The following is a 12312-nucleotide window of genomic DNA, read 5'->3' on the forward strand; positions in this document are numbered from 1 at the left end:
GGGCCGTAAAAGCACTTAAGCTGATGAGATCGCCCAAGACGCTGTGATGTCACAATGCCATCTGACTCTATCGCATGATGTCACATGGGGAACGTAAAACTATAAATCATGTTTGGATCAGTGTCCTGCAGTTTCACAAGGCATTCTTATATTGTGTGTGACTTCACATCACAGCTCATGAATTGGTACATTTTATGATTTTAAGCCATCTACACATAGTGTTTATTTTACTGCACATTGTCTATTTGCATCTGTAGATACATAGGTTTACCTATTAGTTATTTTCCATATTCATCTGGGTTGTCTCACCTTAATTTACTTTACCATAAAATGTATTTTAAACCATATAACCTAACAAGTATGATGTTTTTGTTATTTTTCATAATGATTGTTTATAATCTGAGCTTTTATCTTCACTTGTATCCTTTCAAAGGCTCAGTTAATGTGCGATGCCACCTTCTCTGTCTATGTAGCGCCCTGTTATGTACACATGCTTTCCAGATCAGTGTGATTTGCATTTAGGAGGCTTTTCACACACACACACATACACACCAACAACAAGCACACATTTTAGGCAGCCCGTCTTCCATTGTAACGTTGAGCTAAAAGATGAAAGTATGGGGTCTGTCTGGCTCTAAAGACCCTCTCTCCGTCTTTCTGTATTCCCCCTGGACGCACACACACTCACAAGCGCACAAAACACACATACAGGCTCAGCAGACACCTCAATTATGATAATGTGGATCAGCATTAATGTATCTTTACAGCATGGCGGGTTGTGTGTGTGTGTGTGTGTGTGTGTGTGTGTGTGTGTGTGTGTGTGTGTGTGTGTGTGTGTGTATGTGTCAGACAGCAGGAGAGGGGGGCAGCTACTGTATCTCATTTAACACAGGTTACTCCCTCCAGTGAAGAAAAGATATAGGCCTTCAGCATTTTTCCTTAAACACACATGAAGCACACACATGCACACGCTGTTAGAATGAAAGTTTCTTATGAATGGAACATAGGAAAATATTGTCAAACAACAGATGAGGAGATTCAGGAAAAGGCTGCAGCCAGTCTTCGCTGAGAAAAGATCAAGAATTGCAACAAAAAAAAACACGGATTCTTGTGCTTTGGGGTTTTCTGTGTGTGTTAGCCAGCTTCAACAGTACAGATGGCATCGAATGTAGCCAGAAGAAGCTCAGACTAGACAATCTAAATAATGAAAATTAAAAATACATCATAATCTGCAGACAAGGAATATGCAGCAGAGCGATAAGGCCCCACTAACTTAGAAAAAGTTCTCCACTTGAGCTGTATTAACTTCATGGAACAGTATCAAGAGTTTAAGTGTAGTAGACGTACATTTGAGAAAATCTTTTTGGGTCAGTTCTCAACAACTTCAGAAGCCGTCTCCCCTCTCTCATCTGCAGCTCTGTCATCACAACCCTGCTGTTTCTTCCTCCTCCTTCTCCTCGTCTTCCCTCCTCCTCCTTCCTCCTCCTTTCCCAGACTCCTCCCCCCTGTAATTACCACCTCAGACTCCAATTAAAAGAAACCACAATAAAGAGAGCAGAGGAGGGAGGGCGAGGGAAGGAGAGAGGGGACGGCAGAGTGAGAGACAGAGGGGGGAATTTAATGAGAGGTTTGTCCACACACACACACACACACACACACACACACACACACACACACACACACACACACACACACACACACACACACACACACACACACACACACACACACACACACACACACACACACACACACACACACACACACACACACACACACACACACACACACAGCATATGCAGGTAATGCAACATTTCAAAGCTTTTATAAACGGTTCGAAAAAGAACAGGAAGTATGGGCATGTGTGTGTGTATGTTATTTTTTAAGTGTGTGTGCAAGTGTGTGTAAATGGGACTGCTGACAGTTTTCCTTTGTGTTTTGCCCAAGCCTGTTTCCTGCCATTAAGGTTCACAATGTTACTCTGCTTTCCTTAAGAGAACACACACACAGAAAAAAAAAGGAAGAGACAGAAGGTCAATATGCAAAAAGAGGATGATAAAAGAATAACACAAGAGAAGAGCTGGAGATCAACAAGTCATGGAGACAACATGGAGAGAAAGAGAGAGAAAACAACATTCATGTTATTAATACTAACCAACACAACCCACACACCACGATATTACTAAAGAAAGTCTCTGCAGTGGAAGACACTAACAATCAATAAACACAAAGTAGGAACAGCAGGGTAGCCCTTACTGTCAAGCAGTCTTTGTGAGTGTAAGGAAGAAATGGGCCGTGTGGTTGAGTGCCAACCAATACTGCCAAGACACACACACACACACACACACACCACACACACACACCCACACACACACACACACACACACACCCACACACACACACACACACCCACACACACACACACACAACACACACCACACACACACACACACACACCACACACACACACACCACACCCACACACACACACCACACCACACACACACACCACACACACCACACACACACACACACACCACACACACACACACACACACACAGAGAAAGCACAGATATTGGCTTGATTTACTAGGCTGCCAAAGAGAGATTGGCACAATATACAGAAATAGATATCTTGGTTCATTACCCCACACACACACCACACACCCACACACACCACACACACACACACACACACACCACACACCCACACACACACACACACCCACACACCACACACACACACACACCCACACACCACACACACACACACCACCACACACACACCACACACACCACACACACACACAGCCTTATCAGTTATCCTTTACTTTTTCTTTAAAGACTACTATTGTTGTATTTTTCTGTGTGTGCTCTAATAAATCTAACTGTATGAAAAATAAGCTGTGAGAAAGACTTTGCTGCATAACGTGTGTGTTGTGTGTGTGTGGTGTGTGTGTGTGTGTGTGTGTGTGTGTGTGTGTGTGTGTGTTGCTGCGAATACACTTTTACTTTACCAGCTTCATTGAACTGTAAATGCACTAAATACCATCTATGGAGAATTTATTTTTCTGTGAAAACCGGTCGAACCAAAGTGTCATGTTTACAACTGTAAGCCTGTTCAACCTGAGGATCCAGTTTGGAGGAAAGGTGACGTTATGTAATCATCTGTGTCTCACATGTTGACTTAGTTATGACCTGGCTAATAACACCTATAACAATATGAAGGGTAGATAAAGCTATTGTTATGAATTGGCATTATAAAAGGTAAATGGTAGATGTACTGGTTTGTGCTTCAGACACATTAGGCAGAAACTGTTTTCAATATTTTTTGTCCCAGACGCTGCCCGGTCACATCACTGCATATATGTGAGTTTGCACAAAATCATACATATCTCTTCTGCTAGAAAGTGGTAAAGTGGGATTTTAAAGATATTTCCTTTGCACTCAAACTCAGCAGTCTGCACACGGTCGCTCCAACTGTCACTAAGACTAAAAAAAATGCCAACAGGCACAAATCTGGAATAAGCTGACTGCTCGCTGCTATACGAGTTTCATCCCACAATGAGGTGTTCAGCTTTAAACATCCTCTTCTGACACAAACACTGAAACAACAGCATACTGCTCATGTAGCTTGATATGTGTCTGAGGCTGCTGCAGGCACAGAGACAACTGTGGAGATCAATGGCCAAAATCAAGCGTGGTGAGATGAAGTGTGTGGTTGTTTGTGTGTCTAGGAGGAAAGGGCCAAAGGAAGTGTAGTATTCTACTCACGAGAGGAGGGAGAGAAAAAGAGAGCTGTGTGTGTGTGTGTTTCCTTCCTTCCTTCCCCTCCTACACTCCTCCCTTTGCCTTAGTGCTGACACATAACCAGCACAAAGAGCAGCACACACTGGCAGCAATAGCCTTGAATAAAAACAAATCACCCTACAATCTATTCATTGAATCCATACATATGTTTTATACATGTATTAATGTAAAGTGTCATGACCATAGACTTTATAGAAAAAGGTGTGTAGTCTTTGTGACATCACCTATAGGTTTCTGTAGTGAAGCTCAATGTGGGCGTGTCTGCCTTCACCATATTGGCAACTTTGCCTAACTTCCACCTAACCTTTTTAAAGTTGTCAGGGAAACAAGTGCAAATAGAATAAAGATGGAGCGTGCCTTCACATTCAAGTCTTTCCATTAACGGACATCAACCTGGTGACGCAATAATGCATCCCGATACACAGAAAGCCATCAGACAGAATGATTGACAGGCTAATCAATGGTGACTTCTGTTGATTGCAGACGTCCAATCAGTCTGAGCACACAGCCACCAACTCTCTGAGGGTCTCCTCATTGTGCTGCAGTGTGTGTGTGACCTTCAAAAGCTCACAGGTTAAGTGGAAGCTGTCAACGTGAACAAGGTGACCCTGATGTGTGACCTCTGCCCTCGTCCTAAATATGTGACGCCCCTCACCTCCTGTCTGTCTGCTTGGTTTTATCCTGGACCAGACGGATCAATTACACCTTCTTTCTGTGTTCCAGTTCATCAATAACTATTAGTTTGAGTCTTAAAGCTAATCAGATCTGTTTTTATTACATTTTTCTTTCTTTTCAGTGCTCTTTTCTTTTAGCTCCTCTCTGTCCTTTCCCGTTCTCCTTTACTTCACCTTCAGTTGGATCAACAATAAATCAATATCAATTCATATGATTAGCAATGATCCCAGACATCTTTCAGTAATATCGAGCAGCGTGGTCTCTGACGGGAAACAGTCCTCTTACTCACTCATGATCTAGTTTCATGAAGTAACGCTTTTTAATTAATTTAGCCTGTGGGACGGTCCAGGTTTGATTAAAAAGCTAGAAAAAAAGGCTTCACTTTAACTTGAAATGTAATAGAACAAGAAGCTCAGCTTAAGTTCGCGATGCATTATAATTGGTTTCAGGGTGCTTTGTATCAGATGGGATTTTCATACAGCAGAGGGCCAGGGAGGAAGGAGATGAGGGCAGAAAGCAGGACTGAATCCCAATGAGTTGATGATATACGCCTGAGCTGTGCACTGCAATCATTTCTTCCAAAGCCTCCACACACTGACGCACACACACTCTACTAAACCCTGCAACTCCAGAAACGCTTCAATAAGAGCTGGATTTAACGTCATGACGCAACACATTTCCCAAGATTTTTATGAACGAGGGAGTGAGAACGAAGCATGAATGGACTAATGAGAAACCCACCAACCCACCTACAACCTCCTACTATGTCGCTGACCCCTGAGGCATTGTGTTCAAACATGTCATACTACATGGGGATATCAGAACAAGAGAATTAGTACCGAGCGAAAAAGCCACCAGGAATCCCAATCATGAGTTTCTCCAGGGAAAGCAACGAATGGGAGTGTGTGTGCGTGTGTGTGTGCGTGTGCGTGTGTGTGTGGCCTCTGACATCTGACCTTTTTCTCTGACAGCCACAGGAGTGCGTGTGTGGGCTGACTGTTCACAAACAACGTGGGAGAGAGCATGAAAAGCTATGTACGCGCGCACCGTTAATGTAAATCTCTGAATCAGAAACAATGTCAGGGCTTCATAGAGAGTGCTTTATCAGTGAAGCGAATGAGAAGCTAATGAACTTTGCTGACGAATGTAAAGGGTGAGAGAATATTTGCTGTGGGAGGCCGATGACAGCTGAGAATGTACTCCTCTCATACTCCTCTCATTCACTTCCTCCATTCCTCTCATTCATGGTTGACTCCTTTCGATCTCAGTTTAAGTGAAGACCCTCTTTTTGGCTAAATATCTTAATTATACGCGACTTACCGTTAATAAACTATACAAAAAAAACCCACAATTTTCTCGATTGTATAACCTTACGAAAAATCTGCAAAGAAATCGGTCTATTTTCTTGTTCTTTTTGGAGCTTAGTGTATTCTTCTCTAAATATTTGAGAAAAAAGAAAAGGAGTATAAACAAATATAACAGAAAAGATAAAAAATGAAAGAAAACAGAGACATAAGACGAAACAGAAAACATGAAATGGAAACATAAAACTGAGAAGCAGCTAAAGAAAACAAGTAGCGCCAAAAAGAGATGCTAACCCGTGTTAGTCAGGGACGAAACATTTGAACCACTTGTGGTATTACGACAGCCGAAGAGAGATAGATTGATAGAATTGAAGTTTTCAAATGCCTCAGCTTTCAGTTATACACTCAAAGCAGCCAGCAAAGAGCCAAGGCTTATCAGACAACACTGAAAGAAGCGCTCAAGTATTTCTGAAGCCTTTCTCCAGTCCCATGGTACCACTCTACTCCATCGGGCCCCATCAGCTACACTTAGAAGAAAAACAAGGCCAATGAGGGCTGGAGAAAAAACAGAGAAAGAGAATGGGATGCAGGGATGAGAAAGAGGAAAGACTGTTCTCTTGTCTTTGCATAACCACGTCATGTTCCCGGTGGGAGACAACAATGCAGCCTCAACCCAAACACATAATCTACTGTAGTCCACATGTATTCTCACAGGCAAGGCCCCATTTAGACATTTAGTGGTTACACGCTTCCTGGGTTCCTAATCCCATGGCAATTCTCTGATATGAAACATGCAGGGATGAGAGTTTTTGCACATCATGAGCCTGACCGTCCTTCCATACCTTTGACCAAAAACACAAACAAATCAGCAAAAAGATGAAAACAAGTTGCCTTCAGAATGGAACAAAGCACAATATCACTTTATTAAGTTATGGTGGAGGCTGGGTGTCTTCCACAAAGACAAAGAGCACTTTCAGTAACATCGTAGCATATAATCAACAATGTGGCTTCGTTAAGGTCATCTGCTTATTAAAGTGATACCAAGATAAGAGGCTTCAGGCTAAACATGTGATGGATCCGTTTTCTGTTATACCTCCAGGCAGAAGATAAAACAGACAGAAGAGAAACCAAGAAAAATGAACTGAAACTCAGAATTTATTTTAACTTGACAACCCGAAAAAAGCTGGCAGCAATTGCACTTTTCTCACTCCTCCTTTATCTTCAAAGTTGGATGCTTCCTTGTAAGTCTGCAACTACCAATTATTTTTATAATAAGGTGATTTACTTTTCAATCAAGCGATAATCTTTTAGTCTATGGAAAGCCAAACAAATGGCCATCACAGAGCCGAACATCTCTTCAAATGTGTTCAGTAAAAAAAAACCAGGGACTCTCCTATTTGAGAGGCTTAAAACCAGAGAAATTGTTCCACTGTTTCTGCTTGAAAAATGACTGAAAATAATTTAATATCAAAATAGTTGCCAATTCTTTTTCCGGAGATAGACTTATCGATTAAAGGACGTATCGTTCCAGCTCTGCTTCCTTCTGTTTGCCTTCCACTGTGAATCACAGACCAGACCACAGATCCACAGAGCCCCTGGCCACAAGTTAGTAGTGAAATCCAGGCAATAACTGCAATTTACAGCCTGCTTTGATTAGTCTTTGTTATGACTGACTCCCACCCACACAAGTTTCACTGCTAGCCAAGTGCAAATGTTGGCACAAAAACTGAAAAACTACAATGGGTGATAAATCTTCACACTGGGAGCTACTGGAGGGAACGTCTTTGAGTAGAGATTCTGGTAAGCTCCTGTTGACTGCAACAAAGACAAATATCGTTTTTTGGGAGCCGGCAGGCGGGTGGAATAGCAGATGGACACTGGGTGGCCTCCTGAAGCCATAATGCATATTTACCTGCATAGTGTCCGACTAACCAAGCTAATCAAATTATATACACCTCTCCCCCTCACTGTTAAAGGACCCTGATCCATGCAGTGGGTGCACCGCTGGGAGCTGCCCCCCCCGTGTGCCGACACCCTAATGAGTTTCATGTGAGGAGCATTAAAACGGCTGCAGTGAAACTGACTGAAGCTGGCAGGGAGGCACTCTGTGATCCAGTCACTGCAGACACATACATTGGGTGGGATTTAACATTATGTCTATGTTTATTGACAATATAGAAATAATATCGGCACTATAGGACATTATAAACGTACTATTAGGTGTTTTACTTAACACATTTAGGTACAAATGCCTCTTCATTGCTTAACCAAATACTTAATTGTTTGCAAAAGCTCAGTTATTATTGATTCAATAGCATTTCTTTAAATGAAAATGCCACACCCTGATAGTGACTTTATTATGCACTGGGTAATTTTAGCCAAGCAACTTTACGACTTCACCCCAAACACTTAACCAGAGAGTTGGAACGATTCCAGTTCAGCAAATTAGCCTCCACCAACCATTTAATATTGCATCTTATAAACACGACCAGTAAAGTAATGAGGCAGTTATAAATAACATTTTCTGAGCTGGAGGCAGATGGGTTATATGAAGTAAACTGACCTAAAAAATGAAGGTGCAAACATAACAACAACAGGGCTGGGGAGAAAAAGATCATGTGATATTATGGCTATACTACATTGACAGAAATGTTGAGTATAATCTCATTACAAAACAGTTATTATAATATTGACTGAACTTTACTAAAATAGTTTTGGTTACTTTGACTAAGATAAGACTTAAATTCCCTTTAGAAAGGATAATGTTGACTAATTACAACATTTGACACAGGACTAGGCCATTATAAACAATAACAACAAAATAAACACTACAAGTGCAAGTTGTCGCTTGGACATTACAGTAAAGGCAAACCAAGCTTAACACACAGGCGGACACACACATCACATGACCAGTTGCTCTGCTCATAACAACTACACTGTCTTACATAAGAGTCTCTCTTCAGTAATCATGACACAAATGCAAACACAGAAGCACACAAACAGACACACACCCTGATGAGGATGGCATCTTCTCCTAACTCTGCTAGAATGAAATGTTGAGAAGAGTAACTTTAACAGAAAGACTATGACGTAACAAGACATACAAATTCTAGATGCATGTAGAAATCTGCTTTTGTTTTGTGAAAAATGAGAACACTTCTCTGTGGGGGTCCTATCTAAATGTCTCCCTCTCTGTGTCTCTCTCGCGCTGTTTACTGGCACTCGTTCCAACTGTATTTGTTGTGGGGCTAGCATGCCACAGGCCCGAATTGCGTAATGACACACAGAGACAGGGAGCTAACTTACAGAGACTGCATTCATTCAGCAAATGAACCCGAATCAACGGCCTGCAGTGCCTGTCTGAAGTAAGAATTAAGGTTGGAAAACACAAAAGGGGTTAAATCAACAATAAGCTCTGCTACAGAGGGCGGTAAGCCCATTACAGTAACAGTCAGGTGACTGAGTTCAGGCTAATGGTCAATGGACACAGTGACGCAACCTCTAAATCTTTTCCTCTTCGCTGCATCTTGGGTGTAAAACACCATCACATGGTAGAAGGGGAGAGAAGGACCCCAGGCACATAACCATGCACAAACTATTGAAAGGAAATGAAAGAATAAAACATACCGAAGATGTATTACTCTACAAACAAAGAGAATGAATTCCAAACATGGACAAATTGGAGATACACGTTCATACGGCCCCATAAAGTCCTTATCATGTTTGCTTTGATGGATGTGTCCCCTCTCCTCTGTTTTCCACTTTAACAACTGTTTCCAGAAAACAGAAAGACTGGAGAGTCTGTGCTGCTGACCCCCGGCACAAAGGACAGCTTGTTAGAGAGATGGGCTTGTCTTCTACTCTCTCTGACTTATAGTCATCTGAATCTGCATGTGTCTGGTTCTCTTTGACACTTGTGTTTTGTAAAAAAAATGTAGGGCTGTTTTGGGGTCCTTTTAGAGACACACAGTCTGAACATTTTGAAGACCCTGGATATGAAGTCATCCTGAGCAAGATGTTGAATCACTGCCAGCTTACAGAGCCACTGACCTCGACCTCTGCCTCTCTGGATGAGGGCAGATAAAAAGACCAATTTGCCCGCATGCATCAATCCCTCCAGAGAGAAGCATTAGACATAACTGTTTGAAAAGCTGCTATGTGTCTGAATGAATCCAACACTCTGGTGTTTCTTGCCCAGTCTGTGCACTTGTTGTTGGCGTGGAGCAGAACATGTCTGGCACCTGCTTGCTTCGCCAGCATCATCATTTATCAAGTCCCAATAAAGGCTGAAGGCAGCCCTCTGGCACCAGCGCCCTGAATGCGTAAAACAGCAGAGCAAGGCTGACCAAGAGGACACGTGCAGGTTTAACATTTGGTTAAATTATGTTCTGCACCAATCACTTGCCACACATCATTTAAGAGACATTTCCATATTGCTTAATGACATGGCAGCACCATTGCAAACTATGAGGAAGTTACAGATGTTGCACCGTGCATGTTATTGTTATGATATCAGCGATGCAAACTGTATATCAGACGTGAGTTCCTTTTCACTCACCTCCTAGTCCGCCCAGGGTCGCAGCCCAGGAGGCTCCGGGGAGGAGGCACAGCAGCGCCGGGAGCAGGATCAACATCTCACCGCCAGGATTCATCATGGCTCGGCTCCTGTCCTGGTCCAGGACGGAGCGGAGGTCCGGTCTGATTTCAACACCAAAGTCCCTTAGTCGTGGTTTCAGCTGAGATGCATCCTGATATGGTTCGCAGGTTTCTTCTCTGAGTTCAAAAAACACGCAGAGCTCGAAAGCTCCAAATCAATGTTTAATAAGTTATGTTGTTACGTTTTAATTAAATTAATGCTTTCTTAAATATTTGAATTATGCTATCCTGCTACAGGTTACTGTTTTTTCCCGTAGCTGCACAAAGCTCACAGAAGTGTAATGCAATCCGCTCAGCGCAATGTAATATTTGTATTATCTGCAAAAGAAAAGCGACATGCTCAGAACCACAAGAACACATGTGTAGTTATATTGTAGTTGTATTTGGGGTGTATATTCCAGTCCCAAACTGTGTGTCAAAAGTAATCCAAAGTACCGTCCTTCCGTGCAGAATACTGTCCAGTGTGCAGGGTGAGAATAAACTGAAGCCTCGCTCCTATCCCCGGTCGCTCTGTGCCCCGGTGTCGCCGTGCTTGTCCCGCTGATACAGAAAACACCTCCGCTGGTCTTCAGTTTAATATTATCTGTTGAAAAATAAAGCGTAAAAATCACGTTTCCGTCCGTGGAAGTGAAACTAAATTGAGAGCGCGCGTTGAGTGTCAGAGGAGCTCGAGCGCTGGCACGGTGTATGGAAGCTAGTGACCGGCGCGAGGAGGAAAGCTGTGCTGCCTGCTCCAGCGCTCGAGTGCTGAGAGTCTCGCGCCCCGCCCTCCGAAAAGTCAGCGCGAGAGTACACAACAGGTAAGGGTGACGTCACGGCAGACAGGTGCACAGTGCACACCTCGTTGAAGTTCATATTAAACTACTGAGAACAATGGCGTTGTTTAAGTGACGTTCTTTTAGGGATTAATTCCGTTGCAGGCAGTAATGTTAGGGAGTAATTCAAGGTTTCAATGTGTCCCACTATGATCATATGGTGGAACATTCTGCACTGTCAATGCAATATGCAAACCTGCAGTGGTTATAGTAAAACCTGTCATTGCAATAGGTCGACATAAACTATAGAGTATCTAAAGAATGCACAATATAAAATATAGAGAAAACGTTACAATACTTTATAATAGACAGATCTACTGCAAATAAATATAAAACAGAGGATACATTAAAAAAGTGTGTAAAGAAGTATATCATATTAAGTTTAACATTTAGATGCATTGAGGTAGTGTGAGTAAATATGTATGCAAATTGAGTGGAGCCTGGTGAAGAAAAATAAAATAAATATGAAGCTGTGAGTTTTCATTTGACGAGGAATATTCTCTCTGCTCCTTTTATGTGCTCCTGTGGTCTGGCTTCCTTAATCCACCTTTCAGTCATCTGACATCATGGGGGGCGGAGCGTCTAAAGCTATGGTCTAAAGATGATTAAATCCTAGAAGTGAGGTCAATGGTCTGCAGGCCTTAACCACACTAATAATCCACAGGGAGATTGTTTTTCTGCCATGTGCTGTTAATTTCTCCTGACATTTACATCTTCAGTGCTTCAAAAACTCAACTTAATGTGTATTAAAGTGGTGTCAAAACAAATTTCTTTAAAAACAATAAGCTCCTAGTAAAGAGATGGCTCAAGCTTGTGTTGAAATGCTAATATTTTGGGATAAATTGTGCAGCAGCCAAAACTGCATTACTGGAAACACTCCCGCTCAATCTCTCTTTTCTCTAAGGATAGCAGGGGCTGCTGGCAGTGCTGACCGGGCCAATTTCACGGGGCGGGGGTGCAGACATGTACCCCCACTATGGCACAAAAGGGAGGGGTCACAGAGGACCATGGATTAAAGGATTTGGTAGACGGAGAGGGGGAAGGAGAAGCTG

At 42.5% G+C, this 12312-nt stretch overlaps 1 protein-coding gene across 1 annotated transcript in view; it reads right to left on the reverse strand.

Moving 5' to 3' along the window:
* Window positions 1-11171, reverse strand: part of sema4f (sema domain, immunoglobulin domain (Ig), transmembrane domain (TM) and short cytoplasmic domain, (semaphorin) 4F) — a 48684-nt gene extending 37513 nt beyond the window's left edge. The window contains exon 1 of the mRNA XM_034136664.1: window positions 10348-11171. Within this exon, the coding sequence (XP_033992555.1) occupies window positions 10348-10444 (97 nt within the window). The 5' untranslated portion in view covers window positions 10445-11171. The remainder of the gene's footprint in view (window positions 1-10347) is intronic.
* Between the last annotated feature and the right edge of the window lie 1141 nt (window positions 11172-12312).

The sequence above is a fragment of the Trematomus bernacchii genome, unplaced genomic scaffold, assembly GCF_902827165.1.
Source record: "Trematomus bernacchii unplaced genomic scaffold, fTreBer1.1, whole genome shotgun sequence".
NCBI classification, from domain to species: Eukaryota; Metazoa; Chordata; class Actinopteri; order Perciformes; family Nototheniidae; genus Trematomus; species Trematomus bernacchii.